The sequence below is a fragment of the Acanthaster planci genome, linkage group LG18, assembly GCF_054643075.1.
Source record: "Acanthaster planci isolate LZ-2023a linkage group LG18, COTS_SCS, whole genome shotgun sequence".
Lineage (NCBI taxonomy): Eukaryota > Metazoa > Echinodermata > Asteroidea > Valvatida > Acanthasteridae > Acanthaster > Acanthaster planci.
The window spans coordinates 4,829,145-4,855,361 of NC_141794.1; the positions used below are offsets into that span (position 1 = coordinate 4,829,145).

A 26,217-nucleotide genomic window follows, 5' to 3' on the forward strand; every position below is an offset into this window, starting at 1 on the left:
CAGGGCCAACTATTCTAGATTAACAGCGTTATTAGAGGAGGCTAAAATTAACTGAACGTTCTGTGGCAAACGCTGTAAAAATAACTGTCTCAAAATTTTCTTTTCTAATTTGTTTTCACCAAGAAGCTGTTTCATTTTACGGAGAAGTTGAGAGGGTTTTCTGTCTCCTAGGTCTTCCGAAATTAATAAATGGTGAAGACGCTTCTGTTCAGACTCAGAAGTTCGTTTTATGAGTTCTGTTTTTAGTTTATCATATGGATCTACAGAAGGCAGAAAAATTAACAAGTCTCTGACTTCTTGGGAATTTCAGGTTGCAATGATGAAAAAACATACGAAAATTTCGTGAGTGAACTGGTTATTTGCCGAGTCTCGAATTGAGCTTCCAACCTGAGAAAACCATTTTGTTGGAATCATGTTGCCCGAATAGCGGTAATTTGAGGCTTACTGCAACAACTTGTTCTGTTTCAGTACCGGTATCCGATTTCATTTGTACTTAAAAAGTCTCTACATGTACAATAAACTTAATGTAATACTAACAGTGACGAAGAACAATATCGATCCGATTACTAGAGTGCAGTGTAATCGAGCATAAAAGAACTGTACATTTCAGAAAACCAACGTTGCTTCAGTTTGGAGTCGCCATGCATGCCATCGTATAGATATGCAAAGTGTTTCTTTATCGCACCCATCTTTGCCTCGACGAGTTCTTTTCTCACCGAGTTGTGCCAAGACAATGTTCTTAATACTGTGCCACTCCACAGAATGCTATTGTGTGCTATAATCCTATTGTTCACTTCATTAATCATGCGTCATGGCTGAGCGGGAAGCTTTCAATGTCGTCTTTTGAGCGGTACACGAAGCTTTTTACTCTTGGAATTTACAAAACGATCTAGAAGGAATACAATGTAGTAGCAGACGAAACTAAGGCATTTTGTCTGAGGTTTAGATTGCGCGCTTGAAATTATCTAACTACAAAATAAGGCCACTGGCATTGTAGGAATTCAACCTACGAACAGTTGGTCCTATCAGGTTGTAGATTTGAGCACCACTGATAATTACAAAATCAAGAGCTAAAGGAATTGCCTTATCCTCTAACTGATGATAAGTTGAAAATTTATGTCCTGCTACAAACAAAAATCTAATCATAATACACTATAAACTTCTATTCGACGTCAACGTCAGCAGTTTTTAATAGATGCTATTTTTTAAATATGAACTTTGTGTCAAAATAACTTGCAACTGCCAAGTTGAAATGAAAATTAGCCTGCTGCTACCGAGGCTTAACTGAATTAAATAAAAGATTGCTAGCAACCTGCCCAGATTATAAATTAAATGTTACCGTCAAACTGCAGACAGGGTAGCTATAGGACTCGGCTACGTGGACCCGTCGGCTGCCAGTGAGAGGCAAACGCCACCGAACCAGTTTCCAAAGCTACACAGTCCGTGAAGGACGAAACTTTGACTTAAGTAGGAAGGACTTTTCGTTGCCTCACCACAGTCATCGTTAGAAAATAGTGGAGCCTTTTATAAACACGTTAGGCGCCAAGGGTTGCTCAGAATAGGACAGCGTCCCACCTTTTGTAGTATGGCTTTTTATTTACAATCACCTGGCCGCGTGCGCGGGCGTGTTGGAAACTAAATAAAGGAATTCACTACAGATGCACATTGTTTACGCATTCAAACATCATCCGATTCGGGAAGAATGGCACAATTTTCGCAATGCGTCTGATCCACCGCAAAGAAGATCTGTGGAGAATACGGTTTAAAAGTGACAAGCAAAAGTCATGAATCTTTACGACATTAAACATAAGTTTGACAATCCTAACCACTTGTCAGCCTGCAACTGCCCTGCTGTCTGAAGCCATGACGTCTCGGCAGCTATACCATGGCGGGCTTAAATAGGACAATCTCGCTTTGACCGGGGATCGGGAGCAAAAATTGAGAATTTCTCCACGCCATATTAATTGTAATGTCCTTTGTGAGGGATAAAGCGAAATTGTAGGACTTTTTACGCTCTTTTAAAGGAAGGTAGGAGAAATAGTCCAGCTAGATACCTACATGCTTCATTTTCTTGCCTTTCAAGCTTTTCAGGGTTAGAACCAGATCTGAAAAAGTTGGTAGGTTTTTGGGATCCTCGTTCCAGCAGTTTATCACAAGTTCATAACTGTATGAGAAATCCAGAAACACATTTTAAGCGTGGCACATTGAACACCTTGTAGGTGAGAACTAGAGTAATGACACCCGCCGTGATAAGCGATCATGTACGAGTACCAAATCAACATTCTAAGAAATAGAAAATTCTATGAAGGTATTTCCATAAAAGCCCGAGGAGTCTGTGTGAATAATCCGGCTGATTAACCCCTCCATTACAGTAGCGTATCAAGATTTTAAAACGTAATTGTTAATTGCACAAAAAGTACGTATTGTGGCGAAACAGCCTGTGGACTGACGCAAGTTTAGTAATACATGTCTGGTTCCCTGACGCGCGGCGCATCCGTTGGCGCGTAGTCAGTAATTTGGTAGTTAGTTCGTCTCCAGACGTCGTGGTAGAAGCATCGCAGTGAAGATAGAGCGAAACGCTAATTCAGCCTCACACACAGCTGGCGGGTTGTGCAGCGCGGTGTTCGGCGATCTGTCGAGGGCAGCGAGCGGTGAGACCTCAGAATATTTGTCAGCAAGCTATCACTTATAATAAGTGGGATTGAGTGTCAGTTTGGTGGCTGTAGGTTGAGCAAGAGTGGTGTGAGACGCTTAGGCCTGTGTGGCTTGTGCAACAGTGTTCTCACTACGTGGGATTGGGTTGCTGGAAGCCTGTCGGCCTGGTCGCATGTGGTCACACTGAGGTTCACTCAGAGCTCCGTAACCTAAGCCGAAGCTTGCATGTCTTGGGGTTTGCTACGAGGTTACTCCTATGTTTATTGGGCTAGTGTGTGCAGTTGCATGACATTGTTACTGTTGATCATACTAGGTGCCACAGTGAGGGTTATTGTCGCTGTGGGTTACTTGTGGTAATACACGAGGGTTATTACACAGTCTTTATGCTTATGTTCCATGATCACTTGCATGAATTGATTGCTGTGTGAGGTTTATTAGTCATAGACCTGGATGCACAGTTGAAGCTTATACATGTACTGTGAGGTTGACTTGGGTCAATAAAACAGTTGTTGTTGTTGCTCTCTAAGACACTATGTGTACTGAGGTTTATTGAGATTTACCTGACTTGGTAGATTGGTAGCCACGTTGATTGTCATTCCTTTAGGGTTGGTATATTTCCAACAAACGGACAGGCCTAAAGTCTTCCGTTCGTGACATAATCCCCCCTCGTGTGTACATAGCCGCTCATGTGCATGTGAGGTTTATTAAATAATTTTGTGGGATTGCCCCGCCCGCTGTTGGTGGGTACTTCGGTGTTCGTCGACCGGCGGGCGACGGCGAGTGTCGCCGCCACAAATGGTGTCAGAAGTGGGATCCTTTAGGACTGCTTTTGACGTGGGGGGGAATAACAACTTGTGTTCTGGTTGTTGAGGTTTACCAATAACCCTCAGTGAGGTGTTGTGGTTTGTTGTTGTGCTATTGGTGTAGCACAGTACTGGTGTGAGGTTTATCACCAGTGACAATTTGAGACGTCACGATGAGTGACAGTTTCAAGGGTAGTGTTGGGGCTGCAGGTGAGGTTGACTCACAGGGCGTCAAGGCTGTCAGGTCCCTTGAGTCAGAGAATCAAATGCTGCAGTGGGAAGTCCAACAGTTGAAAGCTGAACTTCAGCGGAGTTTCCAAAGGGGAAAGGTTTCGAGCACGCCTGTTGAAAAGAGTCGTGCTCGACGTGAGGTTGATTCGGAGATAGAGTTCAGGTTGCCCGATGAAACTTCAGGATATGCCTCATTGGAGGTGGGTCAGTCTTCGAGACTGGGTGTGGCAACTGGTGATGCGCCTGGGAAGGGTTTAGATGAGCCTCTTAAGGCGCGCACTAGTGCCAGTACACCTCAGGAGAAATCTGGGGTCAGGTCAACAAGTGGTGATTTGGGACTAAGTCCAATCACAAACCCATTCCTAGGGGATGTTGACAGCGGTAGGCGTAAGCTGCATGCCGATTTGATGAGTTTTGTGACAAGTCCGCCAGCGAGGTGTACTGACAACCTCACAGAGCGTTGCAGTAACACCGGACAGGTTCCTTGGGCACTTAAGAAGGAACCGAGAGTGGTTGGCGAAGTTGACTGTCAAGGCACGGGGATTGGGAATTCCCGTCGCCCGAACATTGTACCAGACAGGTATGATGGGAAGGTTGTTTGGAATGAGTATTTCAGGCATTTTGAATCATGTCGTGTGGTGAATGGCTGGAGTGACCAGCAGGCCGCACAGTATTTGTCTGCAAGCCTGCAAGGGAGTGCACTGAGGTTGATTGTCGATAGTGCACCGGTAGAGAAAGGGCACGCGTACCGTGAGCTGGTGAAGCTACTTGAGCGGAGGTTTGGTCATTGTCGTCAGGCAGAGAACTTTCTGGTAGATCTGCGTCACCGTAGGCAGGGACCAAAGGAGACTCTTCGTGAGTTAGGTCAGGCTATTAGGGAATTGGCGGCGAAGGCCTATCCTGAGATACGGGAGGAGGCCAGGGATAGGCTTGCCAAGAATCATTTTGTGGATGCAGTGGAGAGTCAGACAGTCCGGGAGGGTATTCACCGTGCCCGCCCGAAAAGTCTAGACGAGGCTGTAAGGGCAGCGGTAGAAACCGAGAACTTTGAGAAAGTCGAGGAGCAGAGGAGGCAAGATCGCAAACCTACAAAGTTTGCTAGGGCTCTCGACCGTGGTTCAGAGGAGAGACTGGAAGAAATGGGACATGCCATTGAAAAACGGGTTTGTTCCATGGTTGAATCTCTGTTTTCGGAGTGGGCGAAACAGAAGCGGAGTGGAGACACTGAGGGCGATATTCCTCAGGAAAGAGTGCCTAAGGCTTCTAAAAAGGAGAAAGGCGAACCCAAGTGTTTCAATTGTGGTGAAACGGGTCATTTCCGGCGGGCCTGCAAGGAGCCCAGAAGGAAACAAGGTTCCAAGCAGGGAAACGCCGTCCAGCCGACCGGCGGGCCCGCGGGCAGGCTGGGAAGTTCACAGGGCCCACAAAGGGTGAAGGCTGTAGGGAATCCAAGGGTAGAATTGGAGACCCAGTAGCAGTTCCCTACCCCATGACTGGGGAGAAGGCGAAGTATGGTTTGTTTGTCGATGGGGTGATACGGAATACCGAGTGTAGGTTCCTCATAGACACAGGGTCGTCAGACACTGTTGTGAGTAGTTCGGTGTATCACAGGATTCCGAGGGAACAGAGGCCAACTTTGCAAACCGAGAGTTTGAAAATTGAGCAGGTAGACGGCAGCCCGTTGGCAGCGGTGGGTGCTGCCTGGGTGGAGATACAGATTGGAAAATCTGTGGCTGCTGTGAAGGTGATTTTTGCTGACATGCCATATTCAGGAATTTTGGGTATGAATTTCCTGTTGTCTACGGGTGCAAGTTTGGATCTACAGACTCTGCAACTTAGGTTGAATGGTGAGCAAATTCAGTGCACTACTAGTTCTGGTGAGCCGTTTGTGGGGAGGGTGGTTGTCACTGAGACGAAAGTGATTCCCTCTGGCCATGAGGCTGTAGTGCCAGGTGCCATTCGTAGGTTGTGTGAGGTTGTTCCGGGGCCAGTGCTCATTGAACCTGTAGAGGGTGGTGGTGAGTTGGCACAGCGAGGTTTAATTCTTGCGAGGTCGTTGGTTGAGAGTGATCAGGAGGTACTGCCGCTGCGAGTGCTTAACCCTAACAGGGAGAAGCGAGTTGTGCGGCAAGGTACCACTATAGGAATTGTCTCTCAGGTGGAGATTGACCAAGGTCAGAGCACCCCTTCTGGAGGAAGGGAGGCCGATCAGGAACTTCCGGAGCATCTTCAGGACTTGTTCGAAAGAAGTGTGAAGTTTCTGAGGGAGGAAGACCATCATATGGTAGAAAGATGTCTTTCTGATTATCAAGATGTGTTTTCTCGGGACGATCGAGATATTGGTCGGACAGATGTTGTGAAGCACAGCATCAACACGAATGATGCAAAGCCAGTCAAAGAACGACTGAGGCGGTACCCGAAGGGGGACCAAGAAGAGATCATGAGGCAGGTGAGAGACCTGGAGGGCAGAGGTTTGATTGAGCCATCGGACAGCCCGTGGGCTGCCAATGTTGTCTTGGTTAGGAAGAAGGATGGGGCGAGGAGGCTGTGTGTCGACTACAGGGGTTTGAATGCACGAACCATAAAAGATGCATACCCGGTCCCTCGCATAGATGAGACATTGGACGAGTTGGGCGGCTCTCGGTGGTTTTCAACACTCGATTTGGCCTCCGGCTATTGGCAGGTTGCCCTTGACGAGGACGCCAGCCAGAAGTCAAGCTTTGTTGTGCGCAACGGGTTGTATAGGTGGAAGTGTATGCCATTTGGCCTATGCAACGCCCCGGCGACTTTTGAGAGGCTAATGGACAAGGTGATGGCAGGTCTCCAATGGGAGATTCTCTTGATCTATCTTGATGATGTAATTGTCTTCGGGAAGACCGTGGAAGAAGAGATACGGCGTCTCAGGGTGGTGTTCGAGCGGCTGCGCAAAGCTGGACTTAAATTGAAGCCCAGTAAGTGCAGTCTGTTCCAGCGGTCTGTGAAGTACCTCGGCCATATTGTGTCTGCCGAAGGGGTGGCGACCGATCCTGAGAAGGTATCAGCGGTGGCTGATTGGCCGGTTCCAAAGTGTGTCAAGGAAGTAAGGAGCTTTATAGGGCTCGCTTCCTATTACCGGAAGTTCATTCAGGGGTTCGCGGAGATTGCATCTCCGTTGCATGAACTGACGAGTAAGTCACGTGAGTTCCTGTGGACGGATAAATGCCAACGTGCATTTGAAGAGTTGAAACAGCGACTGCAGTCGAGCCCGATTCTGGCTTATCCGTTGGCGATTGGTGACTACGTCTTGGATACAGATGCGAGTGGTGATGGGATAGGGGCAGTGCTATCCCAGGTCCAAGATGGAGAGGAGAAAGTGGTGGCCTATGCCAGTCGCAAGCTGAGCAAGGCTGAGAGAAACTACTGTGTGACCAGGCGAGAATTATTGGCTGTAGTAGTTTATCTCAAACACTTCAGACAGTATCTGTACGGCCGTAAGATTACAGTGAGGACGGATCATGCAGCTCTGAGGTGGTTGCTCAACTTCAAAGACCCAGAGGGCCAGCTTGCGAGGTGGCTACAAGTGGTGTCTGAGTATGATGTGACAGTTCAGCATAGGCCTGGTCGCAAACATGGCAATGCTGATTGCTTGTCCCGTAGGCAGTGCAAGCAGTGTGGACGTGGTGGAGACCCTGGTAAGGTGTCTGGAACTGTTGAGGCTGGGGAGGGTTCTGTTGACCCAAAAGAGTCCGCAACAGAAGTCTCAGAGGTCGTTGGGTCAGCAGTGAGAGGCATTCTTGCCAAGCCTGGTGTATCCCAGGAGGATGTAAGGAATGCCCAGATGGCAGATCCTTGTTTCAAGTGGCTGATCGAGTTGAAGGAAAGTGGAAGCGGTTGGCCAGATTGGGTTGAGGTCTCGCACACTTCCAAGACCCGCAAGACCCTGTGGTCTATGTGGGGTCAGTTGGAGGTGCGCAACCGGTTATTGAGTCGAAGGTGGGAGTCCGACGATGGAAAGTCAATTCGTTGGCAGTTGGTACTACCAGAGGAGTACCGCAGGGATGTGGTCAATGAGTTGCATGGTGGTAGTGCTGGTGGTCATTTGGGGCTGAGGAAAACACTGGCCAAGGTGAAGTTGCGTTACTACTGGCCAGGAATGACTGCCGACGTGAGATCACACCTTCGCTGTTGTGAATTGTGTCAGAGGCGAAAGTCGCCATCGAAAAGGAGAGTTGCTCCTTTACAGCAGTACCGGGTGGGTGCCCCTGTTGAAAGGGTGGCCCTGGACTTGCTGGGTCCACTGCCCCGGAGTGACAGTGGAAACGTCTGGGTTCTTGTTGTGGGTGACTATTGCTCCAAGTGGATGGAGGCATTCCCACTTCCTGATGCAAAGGCGGAGACGGTTGCAGCAAAGTTCGTTTCTGAGTTTGTGTGTCGTTTTGGTGTCCCCCAGGAACTTCACTCAGACCAGGGGACAAATTTCGAGTCTGCAGTTTTTGCAGAGATGTGCCGACTTCTTGGGATTAGGAAGACTCGGACGACGGCATATAATCCGAAGTCCGACGGCATGGTTGAACGTTTTAATAAAACGTTGGTGAACATTGTCTCCATGTTGATCGAACCAAAGAGGAAGCAGAGGGATTGGGATGAATGCCTGCCCTTTGCAACCTTTGCATACCGTTGTAGTCCACAAGAATCTACTGGCGAGACGCCTAACATGATGATGTTAGGGCGGGAGGTGATGTTACCAGTTGACCTGATGGTAGAGTGTCCTGAAATTGAGGATGCTGTCGAGACTGATTTTGCTTTGGGGTTGCGACAAAGGTTGCAGGAGGCTCATAGCCGGGCCAGCGAGTGCCTCAAACAGAGTATCCGTCGGCAGAAGCGGAACTACGACCGCAAGGTTTCAGGAGGGGGCCTGGAAGAGGGCCAGTTTGTCTGGTTGTTTGATCGTTCCAGGAAGAGGGGCGTGTCGCCCAAACTACAGCTCCGCTGGAGGGGGCCGTACTTAGTCGTAAAGAAGTTGTCAGAGGTCACCTACCGGATTCAGTTAAAGAGGGGAAGTAAACCCTTTGTTGTTCACGCAGATAGGTTAAAACCCTATTGTGGAGACAAGCCGCAGCCGTGGGTGTACCAGCCAGGTACAGTGACAGACAATTCAGGGGGTGATGCACCTGAGATTGCTGAAGTCCAATCCGCAGCAGGTGACAAAGAGGAACCTGGTGGTGAGGAATCAATGTTGATTCTGGAAACTAGCCAGGAGGAACCCGAGGTGACTGGTAGTGAGCCTCAGGTTGAAGTTAGGGAAGCTAAGGTCCCTAGGAGGTATCCTAGGCGGGAGCATAGGCTCCCAGTGAGATATCGTTAGAACCAAATGTCGGTTGAATTGTTTATTCATTGTTTCTTTGTAATTTGTACCTGCCCACCCACCCCTGAGCGGTAAGCCAAGAGGGATGCTTGCCGCCACTCTTGATGATCCTGTTCCGGGGTCTCCAGCATCAATGCCTTCTTTGAGTGTGCCCAGCGATGCTGAAGCGGAAGATCCAGTCATGGAGCAGGCAACGCAGACGACAACAGAGCCACAGAGGAAGAAGATGAAAATTGCCCTCATCGAAGAACGACACTTCAAGTTCGTCTTTCTAGATGGCCAGGTCGTGCGACGGGAGGAAAGCGTCCAGCTGTACAACAAGCCCGTCGATGCTGACCAGTTCAAGCTGGACCAAGCCGACTAAAACGTCGCTCCTACCGCTGAAACCCTCATTGGGAAAGGCAATGAACACTTAAATAATAGTTTGTAAATTTCTTAATTGAACCTTGATTGCTTATAACTGTTTATTACTCCTTTTATAACTGTTTTGTAACCTTTTGCTTGAGCCAAAGAGAAAGAAGACGTTCATATTTTTGCATGTTAGGGAAAAAACCTTTATTTTTAAGAGAGAAGAAAAATATATTTATTTTCACATGGTTTTACATTTATGTACTTTTACCTCATGTATTCCAAAAGCAAAATTGGAGTGTTTGCAATTCCAGTAAACCTCATGTATTCGGGATATTATAATTAGATAAGTCAACCTCATGGACCCCAAAATTATAATTGTATAAGTAAACCTCTCCACGATGTACCGCGAGGTTTATTAGAATGTATAAAAGACTTAGGGGTCCACACTGTTTCTTTATTGATTTATTTAAGCTGTTCAGGCCGGGACGGCCTAAGCTTAGCTGGGTCCTGTGTGGCGAAACAGCCTGTGGACTGACGCAAGTTTAGTAATACATGTCTGGTTCCCTGACGCGCGGCGCATCCGTTGGCGCGTAGTCAGTAATTTGGTAGTTAGTTCGTCTCCAGACGTCGTGGTAGAAGCATCGCAGTGAAGATAGAGCGAAACGCTAATTCAGCCTCACACACAGCTGGCGGGTTGTGCAGCGCGGTGTTCGGCGATCTGTCGAGGGCAGCGAGCGGTGAGACCTCAGAATATTTGTCAGCAAGCTATCACTTATAATAAGTGGGATTGAGTGTCAGTTTGGTGGCTGTAGGTTGAGCAAGAGTGGTGTGAGACGCTTAGGCCTGTGTGGCTTGTGCAACAGTGTTCTCACTACGTGGGATTGGGTTGCTGGAAGCCTGTCGGCCTGGTCGCATGTGGTCACACTGAGGTTCACTCAGAGCTCCGTAACCTAAGCCGAAGCTTGCATGTCTTGGGGTTTGCTACGAGGTTACTCCTATGTTTATTGGGCTAGTGTGTGCAGTTGCATGACATTGTTACTGTTGATCATACTAGGTGCCACAGTGAGGGTTATTGTCGCTGTGGGTTACTTGTGGTAATACACGAGGGTTATTACACAGTCTTTATGCTTATGTTCCATGATCACTTGCATGAATTGATTGCTGTGTGAGGTTTATTAGTCATAGACCTGGATGCACAGTTGAAGCTTATACATGTACTGTGAGGTTGACTTGGGTCAATAAAACAGTTGTTGTTGTTGCTCTCTAAGACACTATGTGTACTGAGGTTTATTGAGATTTACCTGACTTGGTAGATTGGTAGCCACGTTGATTGTCATTCCTTTAGGGTTGGTATATTTCCAACAAACGGACAGGCCTAAAGTCTTCCGTTCGTGACATAATCCCCCCTCGTGTGTACATAGCCGCTCATGTGCATGTGAGGTTTATTAAATAATTTTGTGGGATTGCCCCGCCCGCTGTTGGTGGGTACTTCGGTGTTCGTCGACCGGCGGGCGACGGCGAGTGTCGCCGCCACAGTATAAAGAACGCGGGTGTATGTTTAATACTCTCTCCATTTTACCTTTGAGTAGGTTAATTACAGACTTGATCAATCCCCCTTTTTCTGCACCGCACCCCATCTCATTTCGCCAAAATGACCACTGCCAAGAACTTTCTTATCCACAAAGATGTTATGCCAGGGGCTTTCCCATTTGGCAGCCCATTCTGGCAGACCAACGTCCTCATAAACCGTTGACGCAATGACATCGAGGGCTCGTGAAGACAAAGTCATTTCCTAGTAGCCTGAATTCTACTCAGAGACAAAATTGGACACGATGGCGAAGCAATTCTGAGATAAATGAAAATGACACCCCCCTCCTGCGTTCAAGCCCTGCCTCTTTAGGCCCCGAATCTACCATTAGGTCCATTTACAAATGTACATCGGCTCTGATAAAACAGAGGGTAAGTTTTGTCTTTTGCGCAGCACATGCAGCCAGTAAAGTAATAGGCTACCGCGAGGATGCTGACTTCACACCCATGCTGGGACAGTGAACAACTGGGGAAAGCGACTCTTTGCTTTGAGATCCAGGAATTCTGTCGGACTCGTTCATGTAGTATTGGTGGATTAATTTCGAGATGTATGTCCCTGTCATACCTGCCTTGACAATAAACACCTCCTCAATCAGTTGAAAAGAACAAAGTTGGTGGAAAGTATTCATTTTGTTGGTAGCTATGCGATTGCAACGCTTGCATTTCATAACCGTCCGTGACTAAGCGATTTGTCAGCATACTGTTACACTGAAGTAACTGTCAGTTGCCACGGAGCCGTCGTTGCTAAGAAAATTGCGCCCTCTGTTGGTCCAGTTCGGGCTCTACATGTTCCGTCTTACACTGAGAAACTAACTTGAGTCCAAGAGAGTCCCATTCAGCTTATAGACCCCACAGCCAGGACCGCTATTAAGTATCAAGCGGATCTAACTCACACACTTAATTAACCTCAAGATTTACCAGGTCTACCGCTGACACGAAGGCTGACGCGTCTTTCGATGCCCGTCTTTTCATCCTTGATTCCACACTGATTTAAATTACAAATGTTCCAGCCCAAAGATCCATACAGCAGCCAAGAGATCGTGGCAGGCACCTGCGCAAAATTTGTCACCCAATGCGCGTTTGAAAAGGGATGACAAATTGATTGTAGTACCAGTGTACGTGTATGCACCCCGGATATTTAACCCAAAGAATCTGATGTATCGTAGCAAAGTGATTTCTTCTGCAAAGGTAAGTACAAGAGTGCTAAAAACTTCGACGCCATTTTATTTATTCGAATGTCGACTCCTGTCGCAATCTATTCCCGGTATCGTCTGTTATTGTGAAATATCGATACGTAAAGCGCAAGACTAAAAAATTATAAGCAAGTTGCATCATCATCAGATGATTTGCTAGTCAATACACCAAGCGCGGAATTTACGGCTATGACGTCATATCCCATCTATAACTTTGAACCCAAATAAGAAAGTCTTTAAGAGTTAATGAATATATACTGCAGTCTGTTAAGAAATTCCGCACCGTACATGACTGATCTAACACCTTTATGTTCCTCAAATATTTAAAATCGAAAACAGGAACGACCTCGTTCCTAAAGTACCTTTTCTGTACTTAATAAGTAGTTTATTTCTGTCCAGTATAATTATTTACATGAACAGCAGCTTGTCACGGGTTCTCTGCAGAAAGAAATAATTTTGGAAATCCAGATATAAAATCCGCACGCAGGTTAAACTGATTAATCTTTCAGCGGCAATCAAAATTTTAAGTACCATTTAAATGTCTGTTGCAAGCTATAAATCTGCGTTGTTCACTGAACGACACAATTATCCAGTTTTTCCTTAGCAGAATCCAGCATGTCGTCAACGAAGTCCTTCTCCTTCTTTTCCACGTCTTCTTGCTTTGTCCCGTCATGGTTATCCCCAGCTTGTTTCCCGGACGATCCTGCATTCTCCCCGCCGTACCCGGCCCCAGCGACGTCAGTACCGACCGAGTTGCTCTCGGGGTCTGACGGGTACATGCCGGAGTCGTTGGTGCCGCTCGCCGGGTGCACAGAGCCGCTGCGGACGGACTCCGCGTACGGATTGCCCAGGTAGCGATAATTTGATTCTGATCCCAGCGACACATCCTGTAGATCAGACTCGTTGGAAGCCACGCCGGTGTCACCTTCCTCGTCGTGGGCCATTCCGTAGTTTGTACTGCCGACTGGATGTGGGTCGCTTATGGCGATACCGTGCAGCGGTACTTGCGGGGGATCGTGACCGGGTGCACTACTGTCGGCATTCTTTTTCTTGTACTTTTCGTACGGCCTTGTGTGCCTGAGGTGTTCAAGAAAGAAACAAAATGAAAAGAAACAAGTAAGCTTTTTTTCATGTAAGCACAGCGCTTTGCGCCAACAAGTTGCTTCCTGGGAATATTTAAACAAACGGTATAATGGTTAGATTAATGACTGATGGAAATATTACATTGCTACATATCAGCAAAAAGAAACGAAAAAGGCGGTAATTAGACAATGAAAAAATCACCAGAAAAATCAAAAGTAATTAAAAAAAATCAAAAGATAATCAAATCAAACTGACTAAACCCAACCTCACCATGGTTCACTCCGACCCCATCAAATCTATCGAAATGACCTTTTTTCAAACCAATCAAAAGCAAAAAATATAAAACAGGTGAAAAAAATCATACGTACACCCTGTAGACGATGTACGACGCTATGAGAAAAATGAGACACACGACGAGAGCAAGGAGAATTATCCAGACCCAGTACGGAATATTCCTGGGATCTGTACCGTGCAAAGAGACGGGACACAGTTGTAAAATTACACTGTAATTAAGGATGGTGGCGAAATGTTCAGCACTTTTGGGAAACCAAGGTTTGATTTATTCAAATACAGTATTTGGGAATGGGGGGTACATATCGCCCACTTTTTTACCAGAGGGATAGACTATTCCATCATCCCGCTCACATTTATCGAATTTAAAGAGGGTGAAAAGTTACACAATCTTTTAATAAGCCTGTTTGCTATAAGGTTATAGGGTGCAAGTTTATGTAAAATACTCATCTGTATCATGAACAGCGCCTCCTAGTGTCGTGGTGTTTAGCAATCCCCACCCTTTTTCGAATTTTCGAATTTTTAAAAGCCATCTCCCATCCCCCATTCCCCGGCATGGATTTACACCACACCAAAAGTTAATGTTTCACCAAATATGGATTAAAATGGCTCAACTATTTGAGAGTCAATCAATATGAACTTTGAGCTGACTTGAATGAAGATTTAAAGCAACACGTACCGCTTTCAGCTCCTGTGTATACGTCATCTGGACACACACAAAAAAGCATTAAAGAAATAATTACGCTCCATCCAATGGGTAAGCTGTTGTACCCATAGAACAAAACATGGCATTGCCTTAATAACCCTTGAAGGTACTGCATTTTCATTACTTTGTCACTACACATGTAAATAACTGATTCTAAAGAGTCAATGTTATTCTGCTCTGCGCATGTTTTTGACAGAAAGTTTTGGAACTCACGAAATGATGAGGACTGCAGTGCCCATCAGTGCTTTGTAGCAAAAATGCAGATGACTTGGGTCAACATTTGCACATATTCATTCCGTAAATTGAAAACTTTGGTGAAGCTTTAAAAATTCCAAATAAATTGCAGAATCATCAACAAACGGCAAAACCGTAACTCCAGCGAAAGTGATGCAAAATCTAAGAAGAAAAGTATAATTTATGACAAACTCTTTTAGGCCTAAGAAAGGTTTTTCCTGCTCCTAGCCCGTCCGTCACCATACGCGCTCAAGGGTCTTGTCTATACTCACCGCAGTCGGGCACGTCGGACGACCAGTTCCCGGTGGCCAGGCAGTAGACGGTCGCATTTCCGACGATGAACTCTTCTGAGCTGTTGCACGTGTAGGTCACACTGCTGTTGAATGTGTAATCTGTGCCGTTGGCGATGACGCCAGGGGGTACCTCGTCTGGCGGGCCACAGTCTACAGCTGCATGCAGCATACATGTAGTTATTTCTTTAAGATTAGATTCGGGTATTTATTGCATTTATTTGGGAGTGCAAGTTTCCCATCGTCTTGCGATGCCACGCACCGACTGCGTCCCATTAAATTAAAAATGATGAAAAGATCCTATGAAATGGATCATTTATAAGAATAACAATGTTATAACTGAAGGCTTATAAATGTAAAATGCTTTCTGTTGTACCAACAATCTTTAAGTGCTTTTCAAGTATTGCCCTGTTCGCCAGCCAAGATCGCTTGGCAGCTTGTATCCAACATTGTCTCTGCCCTCACAGGATACCCATGCACCTGAGCAGACAACGGCGTCCGTGGGTGAGTGTGCGCTTATACATGGGGCCTTGTGGGGTACCGGAACAATGGGAAGTACCCCACAAGGCCAGTTTTTAGATTGGTACCCCACAAGAATTGCACGACACCGATAGTTGGAAATAACTCAAAAAGGGGAAATTTGAGGGGTAAAAATCTGTCGCAAATTGAAGTGTTTTATATAAGGGACATACGGTCAAAATTTCAACCCGGGAAAGTGAATTTGGTTTAAATTGGAGGGAATTTGAAATTTTTGGCGTGTTGTGTGAGAGTTTTGTACACGAGAACAAAGGAAATACCCCACAAGTATTGCTGTGTAAGGGTTTGTGTGTGGGGGGGAGTGACTTGCCCATGATCACATTATCTTCAAGCTGCTGGGTTCAAGCATCTGATGATTGGGAGTCAAATATCCTTACCGCGATCGAGGCCACATGCCATCCCACAAAAATTCTGACACTAAGTGTTTGATTCGCGACACGCAGGTCGAACTTCGGTAAAAAATTTTGCTCCCAATCACAACTTACCATGGCAATTGGGGTTGGTTCCCTCCCAGTTCAAATTATCCATGCACGTCTTGAACGGCTGACTCCCGTCCCCTCCTTGATGCACGTAACCCTCCTGGCATATGTAGGTGACGGTGGTAGACATTCGTTGGCTAGCGGATGGGTTTTGGACCTCGGCGTGAGGGAAGATGGGCACTGGTCCGCAAGTCAGCTCTGATGTCAACACCAATACATTGACATTCCATGTATTCACTTATTACGAAGTGATCAGGCCATTTGTACCAATTTAAAACACGAACAAAGGGTTTTGCTGGTTTTGTGTCCTCCCCTGAGACATGTCCACCCGCATCGAGTGTCCCAGAAGACGAAGACAGCCAGAAACCAATAACAGTGTCAAAATGGCAAAGATGTATTAAGGGAAAACGTGCACAGAGATAACATGAGTCCAGATGTAGTGCCTCATGTTTTCTGTAAATAACACAGTCACCTGTTGTTGGAGGCAGGTGAAACCAACCCTACATCCAAGGCCAAATTAGACCATGCGAACTGTGTCTGATATCTGATGCAGACAAAACGCCCAGGACAGTTTTGACCAGAGTGACATGTTCGAGCCCACGCGTGGCATGGGTCCAACTTGTCCAACTAAGGTCAAAAATTATCAGGAATCTTAATTTCGAGCCTTCCTCTCAGCTGCTGCAATACGCCATAAGCGCGGCTACTTATGAGTCAGGGGACCAACTTCAGTAGGATGATTCCGAATCGTTGACACAATAGTCTACACCCCAATTATAGGCCAATAGCGAACCAAGTTCTTAATTAAAGTGGCTCCAAATTTTGAACGACGATTTTCTTACCCTGACAATTGGCGTCGATTCCTTCCCAGTTCAAATTATCCATGCACGTCTTGAACGGCTGGTTCCCGTCCCCTCCTTGATGCACGTAACCCTCCTGGCAGATGTAGGTGACGGTGGTAGACACTCGTTGGCTACCAGATGGGTTTTGGACTTCGGCGTGAGGGAAGGTGGGTATAGGTCCGCAAGTCAGCTCTGAAGTATGAAAGTCAATATGCAATAAACATTCCCAGAGAGACTTGGCCAGTGTTACTCATACGAAATGGAGCGGTTTTGTGGAAAATGAGTTGCACGTAGAGGGGTTTCGTGAAACACGTCTTCGTCGTTTGCATTTAAAGTTGTTTTTAATTTAAAAGCGTGGAACTACCCAACTGTTTCTTTTATCAATAATTGCATCCCTTACCCTGGCAAGTGGGATTGGCTCCCTGCCATCCCAGCTGAGTGCACCTTTTGATTGCTGTGCTTCCAACCAACTGGTATCCGGCTTCACACTGGAAGGACACCTCTGTGTTGAGATTGGTCAGCGTTGTACTTGGAATGGTGTGTGGGAACGCCGGCAGCAGTCCACAATCTCTGTCAACTGCATGTACAGATCAAGTGGGGTTTTTTTCCCTTGCATGTAAACACTGAGGGCATTTTGGTATAACAAAAATCATGATTTTGAACTGTGCACATCATATGAATAATTTACATAAATTACTGTCATGATTCTCAAAACAACGTGGGAAAATGAGTTCAACCGTCTTTGCTGTATGAACGTAAAGGTCTTCTTAAAATGGCTCACCCAAGTAACCAAAGAAAAATGATAAAGCCCAAGGGCCAGTGTGTCAAATTTTGGCCGCTTATGACGAGGGAGGACGGTCCCATAAGCAGTGTGGCAGGACTATAAAGCATACGTTATCATCAAGAACAGCTAGATTTTTCATGCTTGCCTGCAGCCTATAATGGAAATGATGGCACATGTAAAGTGCACAACATCAATTTTAATCTTGTTGATTCATCAACTGATCCCCCAAAAATAATTTTAGGGAATGTGCTCTACTTGCTACCTACCAACACAGTTTGGATCGGGTCCGACCCACTCCTTGTCCGGCGAGCAGGTCTTGGTCGGTTCGTCGGGAGCGAGTAGGTTGACTGTCCCCTCACGGCAGGTGAAGAAGACGACGGTTCCGATGTCCGTGGCGTCGGTCGATTTGATGGCGTTGGGATAGGACTGCAGGGGCGCGCAACCCGAACCTGTCACAGATATTAAAGAAAGAACTATTTAGGGCCTATCACATCAGAAATCTTGAATATAATAATTGAATGGTGTCAGAAATTAAGCACTGCCCATCCACTTCTATCTAGTTCCAACCATAAAAAAGTGTCCTTTATCAATATTTATAGTGAACCCAACCATATGATTGAACGGCATGGAATTCAGGTTTTCACCCAAGCCATTTCAAGATTCGCGATACCTACGTTGGCAGACTGGATCTGGACCCGCCCATATGCCTCCACTAGTGCAAGTCTTCGTGGGGGCAGGGTTGGAGTCCCGAAGTTCGTATCCAGATTCGCAGGTAAAAGTCACCACGGTGTTAATGACTATTACATCTGTGCTCTGAACCGCCTGGTAGTATTTCGGCAGAGGAGGACACACAGACTCTACAGATGGGAATATTGATAAAAGAAAGGATAATAGGGATGCCTACATCAAAATGCAACAAAGGATTTTGGATCTGGACACAAACAGTGATGGAAGTATAGGCCTCACAACTCACGTTCGCAAACAGGGTCGATGCCAACCCACCGGCCGTTTTGGTCACACGTCTTAAATGGCGTTGCGCCGTTCGCAAACTCGTAGGTGTCGTCACACCGGAAGGTTACCGAGGTCGCAAATACTGTTGCCGTTGTGATGGGCGTGGCGAAAGGGTACTGGGGGAGGGCGCCACAGTCCACGACTGGATATGACACAAAAAAGGGAAGCGAACAGTAAAACGGAGTAGCAAGTCTGTAATTAGTATCCAGAAAAGACTACTCATCTGAATACGGGCGTTTCACAAATTAAAGTCTGCCTCCAAGAGTCTGCAACGCGTTGGCCAATCACAATGCTCGAAATCTGTCGACCAAGTGCGCAAAGATTTCACGCGTTGTGATTGGCCAACGCGTTGCAAACTCTTGGAGGTGCACTACTGTGAATCGCCTGTATTCAGATGAGTGAGTGAGATCTTTTCTGGATGATTACTGACTTAAAATGCCTACATGAACACCTTGATTGTAGTTTTAAGAGCTTTACTGAATGAGTAAAGATAAATCATCAGATTTAGTTTAAACACGCACTGAAACACAGCCTTTCCTCATCGGGAACAAAGGGGATACAGGTGATGGGTCCCTTGGGTAGAGGTGATGCTTACAGGTTAAGGGACTCCGTATTATACATGAATTTCCTCGAGCTGTCAGTGTAGGTTCTTGCGTATTTGATTCTATTTACCATCAATTTATATCAGCATCTGAAGTCGTATTAATGGATAGGTCATTGCTCTGTATACCCACTTTCACACGTTGGCACACTGTCACTCCAAGTCCCGTCGTTCTGACAAGTGGCACTGGTGGCGCCAACAATCCTATAGCCGGTATAACATGAAAAGAAGATGTCATCGCCGGGCTGATAGGAGTCCCTGAACGGTGTGGTCAGACCCCGGGTCGGGAGGGGCGGTAAGGCGCAGGTAGATCCACCTTGGGGTCAAAGGAACAGTTTTTACAATTTAGATGAAACGCTGAAAGGGACTAAACACGCGCAAACTTGAAAATTTTTCCGTGTGAATTTCATAACGGATAAAGCACTCACTTTTCGATCGTGGGATGGCAACAAGAAATGTCGAACCAGACGTTTTCAAGCCCATATAGTGAAGCAACATGGTCAAGATTACTGGTTCCTGTCTATATGTATGTAATGTATCTTTACTGTAATTTGCATAAAAATAGATATCATATGGACAAGTTTCGCTTAGTGTTAGGCGATGTCCAACCCTTATTACGTATGTAAAATTGCAGGATTTTGTGCTTGAATCCTAGTCACAAGTACGAATCTAAATCCGTCAAACGGACAATCAATTCGAGCGCATCAATTTTTTCAGGAGGTCCTGAGCAGAATGCCGCTCAAGTTGCTGTGACGTGCATCGGGACGTTCTTGTTCCATTTAGTCCCAAAAAGGAGGCTTCGATAAAGAGTCAACTCTAGAAGATTTGTGTAGCACAGAAACCGTCGTACCTGCGCACTGCGGGTCTGGGCCGATCCAGTTTCCCGAAGCATCACAGGTCTTGCCCGTAGAGCCGGCAGTCAATTCGAGCCCCGACTCGCAAGTGAACGTCACACTAGTTTCGTACGTAGTTGCTGAGGTTGACGGGATTGCATTCGGGAACTGTGGTAACAGACCACAGTCTACAACTACAAAGAAAAAAGCTGATGAATAAATTTATTTTTTAAAAATTCAAGTTTGGACCTGCGAGAATTTCGGTAGGGTTCTATCCCAGGTACCTATTCATGCAAGGACGTACATGGTCAGGCTAACGTTCATGTTAGGAAAAGGCTTCCACAAAGGGTTAAGCATAACATATAATTAATACATGTACACTGCATGAAGATGGCGCTTTCAGTCTGAAATAATCCCAAAATGTCTTTTGCCTTTAACGAAGGAGTGTTCGGTCGAATTGCTCATAATATGTGTGAAAATCATGTGTTCTACATTTCCCATACGTGTGTGGAAAAGAAGTGCATGGGAATTTAATGAGGTCACTTCAAAAACACATCCAACCGTCTGTATCAACTCAGACACAGATTGTCTACCTGAGCATGCATGGTCCTCCGTTGTCCATGTTCCGTTGCTGCGGCATGTAAGCGTCGGATTTCCCGTAATCTGGTAGCCAGGATCACATGAGAGTTGGACGGCGGAGCCCGGTTGAAACGACACGGCGGCAGGCGTGTAGATTCCATTTTGTGGCAGAGTCGTTGGATAGGAACAAGGACTGCTAGCTGTTGAATGCAAAAACGAGCTACAAATGAGTTTCTCATAGGCTCTTAAGTGCTGCTGGGAACTTGATGACAAACAGTTTTACATGCATACTCAATGGAAAAAGTCTGTATGTCCACTTGAATACGATTTGGGTAGAACTTACCAGGGGGCGTTTCGGTTAAGGTTGGCTCTGAAACACAAAGAAAGTCAGTTTATTTACAGGATAATACAGTCATACTTCCTTGAAGAATTTCTGTCATAAGTAACAGTCATTAAAAGCAAACATAAATAACACTTGTTACATAAGCCACGGAACTTGTCTATAATATGATAAACATTCGAGTACAATATACATGAGACCGTCCCGAATAATACCAATGCATCTAGAAGCCAATCAGCCTTTATATATCACATGCTTATTACTGATCGACGTATACTGACCAAACATACAGGTGCATGTTGTACTCACCCACACAATCAGGCACGGGGGCGCTCCACGGTCCCCCTGGCTGGCACGAGATGGTCGTAGCCCCTTGCAGCTGAAAACCGGGCTCACAGAAGAAGGTCAGCGCTTGCCCTGTCTTGTACAGTGTTGTTTGCACCACGGCCGGGGACGTGCGAAGGTTTACTTTGTTGACGTTTGGAGCTTCACAACCCGAGCCTACGACATGGTGAAAAACCCACCACGTGGTGGAAGGGATCACCTTATCATCGGTGACCTTACATTTGTCTGTAATCACTAAATTTAGGCATCAACCTGTCGTGAAACTCGTGAAACTAGAAGTCTTACTACACGTGACTTAACTGGTTTTAGATAAATGAGGAGAGCACACTTGCAAGATTTTAATTCAACCAGGCGGAAAAGGTTAAAATTCCTCTTATCCACTCTGAGGTAGTCAGAAAACGATGCTCCCTGGAGCAAGTATTCTATTGGCGCCTTTATACATGGGTACCCCCATCCAAACAGATTGTCGGTCATCCAGATATATAAGAGGTGCAAAAACGCAGTGAGAAGCGCCACTGTACCAATATAATGTCGATACATAACTACGAACCGTTGCGACTTTTCTTGAATTCGGTTTGACAAAAAGGTGTATTTTCATATCCTGTAATTAGACTTGTTAACAATCAAAGCCTTTCGATAAACTTCGTGGCGCTGGAATGCCAAACGACATTGCACGATTATTATCGGTAGATTTTTCAATAGTTGTTTTGGCATAATATTCTATAGGCATAGTGTGTGAAATGCATATAATTTATGTTTACATGTGCTATCGACCTCTATACTTAGATCTGAACTCTAGCGACAGATGGGCGATTGGCCTTGGACGTGCGCATGAACCACGCTGTTGATTTCAACAAACTAATTAAAACAACGGTACCCGCATTTACAGTTTCCATTGTTCGGCAAATCTGGATTTGTTATTGATTTGTGTAATCAAGCAGATTTTGTGATGTAGCTGTGCGGGAGAAAACAGAACAAATTCGGTGCGACCCCTTTTTGTTCTTGAAATATGGACACACCACATTATTCACATCAAAAACAAGGAAAATCAGGTTTCATTGTCATGGGTGAAAAGCCCTATGCAGCACATTCGATTTCAGCGGAAATCCAGACCACGTATTTTAAATGCCTTCTTAAATTAATCCCAGAATTCAGAGTTCAGCATGCTTACTACAGTCGTAGACATCCATTTTGTAATCCGCACCGCAAGACTGCTCCGGATTGCCAGAACACTGCGTGTTGCACAGCACCTCTGGAAGCCTCCCGATCTTGGCGTACTGGGCCGTAGCGCTCCCGCAGTAGCACTCGTCCCCGCCCTGCAGGCCGGCGTAGATGAAGCCGTTGTCATTGCAGCAGATCTCGATGCACAGCTCCACGGTCATGGACGCGCTGTCGCAGGATTTGTTGGTGAAGTCGCATCCGCCGCAACGGGGGTCCTGCAGACCTTGCTCGCAGTGGCCGGAGTAGTCCGGCAGGAGGCGATCCAAGTCATCTGAGAAGCAACCAATGAACTGAGGCACTGCAGGAATGACGAGAGAAAACTTTTTCTCAGATACAATTTTTCTGCAATTTTTTTATGTGCGAAAACTCTTTGGCATTCATTATTTGGTAATAAATACACTCTGAAGTTCACCTTTTAAAACTTTGAAAGTTATCCAAGCTTTCCTGGAAACTTATGGCGCTGTTATCGTGATTTCATCTCGGGAAAACATAGTTCATTGTAAAGGTTTTTCTGTTCAAACTGTAAAACCAGAAGTAACTTACATTTCTGAGAATGGGATTGATGCATGCTCATTGCTATGCACATAAACAGCAAGGAATCATCAAAGAGGAAATTTAGTCCAGCAAGATTAACGAAAATGCGGCACTTTTTGTGTACAAACCAACACTGAGACTCTCTTCCTGGGATGATGTTGCAATTTTGCTCATGAATATGAAAGTGCTCATCGGCATAAAAACCAAAATGGGGGCAAAATACCCATTGAAATCGTGAAACAAAAGGTGAAAATAAGGTTAACGAAGACATAAAGTCTTTTAACAAATTGATTGCAGCTGCCCTTTAATCACTGTGAGAGTAAACTCGCGAACATATATAGTGGGAAAGACAGTAGAAACGCCCACATATTGATTTAAGCTTGCTTAGTCCCAGCCTGGAATTCAGTGCCATTTTACTGTCAAAACTATGCGTCCCGCATTGTATCTGCCATCCTATAATCCAAGTACTGAAGAATTGGAGCAGAAATGTTTTCGTTTCATTGTTCATATTATCAGCCCACGGGTGGACAATTACCCAACTTCCATTCTTTCATATGATCTTGATGTAGCAATAACTCAAACAAAAAAAAGGAAAGAAAATGTTCTCACCGTAGGACATACACTCCACTTTGGCAGTCTGGCACCCAGTCGTCACTTGGCCCCATTCGCCCTTTGGGCAGTCGGCGAGCGCTGTCTCCCGTCCAGTGCACTGTAAGTTGTCGAGGATTATTGGGAGACCAGGGTTTGGGGGCTCTGTGAAGTTTGATGCTGGGAATTTGGCTCCATTGTAACCTAAAAGGGAAATCGTGAATATCCCGCATGATTATCAGAAGTCATCAGTTGCGTACGTATATACCGCGTTTAACATTTGCTACACTGTTCTAGTCTTCGGTTGACAAATAAGCGTTTGGGCTGAATTAACTCAGTGTAATGTTACATTTATATCATTTGTTATCAATATGTTCCCAGTAGCCCTGTCCAGATACCACTTTGAGTCACCTTAGCGACAACGTTTTATGTAATGTATGTTGGTATCAAAATGGTACACAAACCACCAGCTTTTGCGTTTAATAAATTGCCTTCAGTATCGCAGGCCAATTTACAGTGTATTTTTATAAAAAGGAAATCGAGATAAATTTGTTAATACCTTGGATAATGTTAAATATTTTGAAAATTGGCAACCACCATTTATTAACTAATGGTGTCCTCTTTCTTACAACACCAAGAAATCCAATTTACTGTCACAGATGACTGAGCACGAAGCAGTTCATCAGCCATGTCAGAACTGGTCTTGCACCAGATTTACCCACTTCCACGTTTCCCTCGGCTTTCTCGTGCAGTGTTTCCAACCAAACCACTTTTCTTAAAACCTGTAAACCCTATCAGTTATATACTGTACCATTACCTTTATAATACATGCAGTTGAGGGTTTGCGAACAATTTCGGTGTCATGAATTTCAATCCAAAATTTGAAACCGGTGGTGTCCGGAGATATGGCACAACTGATGACCCGAGCTTGATGAAATTTTTACTTACGGTGAAATTGTAGGTAAAATTATTGTTCTAGCAATCAAAGTACGCCACGTTACAGGGGCCACTCCTCGTTACAGTGCACCAACAATTTAAGGAATATAAACAAGAAGTGCAAGAGAAAGTAACCTGTGGAAATTCACCTTGTTGCTTGCAAACGACGTGGGCATCAGCGTGATCCCAGTCCGTGTCGCACACTCTCCCCCACTCAGCGTCATGGAAAATCTCCACATAGCCGCTCTGACTGTTGATGCCCCGTCTAAGCCGCACCGAGCCCTCGGTCTGACTTTGCGCTGTTGGGAGACAATTTGCATGCAGAATCAAACCTATGGCCATATTTAACCCTAACACTCCTCAGTCCTCCAACAGGTGAAGGATAGAGGAGTGTTAGGGTTAATGTGGAGGTTGTAAACAGGTGGAACTGGGAGCAACCTGCAAACGTGTGGCCCCGTCATGCCCTCATGAAAATCCAATGACATATGCAACGTTATCTTTACCCAGCAGCGTTTTTACTTCCATCCCAACAATTCCCCAATGCGACCACGCTCTGGAAGACTTTGCGTGTAAATTTTGACAGATGCATTTGGCTCATAGGATACAAAGGGAGTCCAGCATATTAGCCATACGAATGGATTGGGCAGATTGGAGGACTGGACAGAACGGGGAGGGGTGGAATGGAGAAACAAGTGGATTAAACGGGAGGGGGTGAAGAGTCTACATCACTGCAACAGCAGAGTTCCGCTTCAAATCCAACGGAGAACAGTTTCAACTACTCCCGGACGATTCTGTGGTCGAGTCCACCAAATGTCCCCACAAGTCCATCGCATGTCATCGAGTATGAAGCCAGGTCGTAGGCTAATCAAATAAACTGTGACAAAAGCATACTTCTGTCTTTGTTCTGCCTTTACACGATTGGACTGGTAACAACAGGGCTTGTGATGGATTCGACAACACGATTGGTCCTATACAGGCACGATTTCAATGGATTAAAGGTGTAACACAACGTCTTCCTGACAGCTGTGGCACCTTGTTGGATGCATAGCCTACCTCTTAGCGACGAAGTCTGAAAAACGAGCAGAAAAATGCACTCCACAATGACCCAAAATCCTAAGTCCATGCAGCGCATTGTGTCCTGGTCATTAATTCAATCACAGCACGCAAAACACGCAAAAGGCCGACGAAACATTCTCCCAGGTAGTCCAAGAATGCTGTCAATCAATGCTTTCTACACAAGTCACTCAACAAGCCAGATTTTCTCATTCTAGTATAGAACTACTACAAATCAAAAGAGTGGAGTCATTTGAACCACAAGCACACAGGCAAAGTATATTTTTGAAAGCCTTCTGATGATGCAAATACGTGATGTATATACGTGGATACTTTCTCACGACTCACGTTCGATCGATTAATGATTGCAGTATTGACAGGCGGTAGGGACATATATAATAATCGATACAATTCTCTCCACGGAACACCAGCTGATGTGTTGACGCCAGTCGCTGATATTGATATGAATTCCGGGAGAACTGCTTTTACCCAACGGTGACGTTAGACATGCGCATTCAAGTCTTAAATGTAATAGGTCATCTGGCAAAATCATACCAAAAGATGTTTGAACTGAGGTCTGACCCAAAAGTTGGGTTTTATATATATGTTGTTGCTGTAGTGTATTCGGCAGTACGCTACGAACGGCAACCCAAAGAGATCTCCCATGGAACTAAGTCTTTCCAACTACTGTGTTCTCGTTCACATCAATGCCCGAAGGTGTTCTGTTTTAATTGTTCTGTGCACCTGCACGTTGTCCTCGGGGAGTTCG

General features: G+C 45.6%; 1 protein-coding gene across 1 annotated transcript; it reads right to left on the reverse strand.

Moving 5' to 3' along the window:
- Positions 1-12,175: 12,175 nt before the first annotated feature.
- Positions 12,176-25,807, reverse strand: LOC110985528 (CUB and sushi domain-containing protein 3-like). The gene is made up of 19 exons (XM_022246608.2): positions 25,449-25,807; positions 24,545-24,694; positions 23,481-23,663; positions 22,288-22,635; positions 21,081-21,272; positions 20,775-20,801; positions 20,446-20,631; positions 19,870-20,046; positions 19,153-19,335; positions 18,381-18,560; positions 18,082-18,264; positions 17,674-17,856; positions 17,024-17,200; positions 16,624-16,815; positions 15,791-15,982; positions 14,751-14,927; positions 14,218-14,244; positions 13,616-13,709; positions 12,176-13,241 (listed from the first exon to the last, which is right to left on the reverse strand). Exons 1-19 carry the CDS (start codon positions 25,525-25,527, stop codon positions 12,734-12,736), a joined length of 3,438 nt encoding a protein of 1,145 aa, XP_022102300.2. The 5' UTR covers positions 25,528-25,807; the 3' UTR covers positions 12,176-12,733.
- Positions 25,808-26,217: the final 410 nt, after the last annotated feature.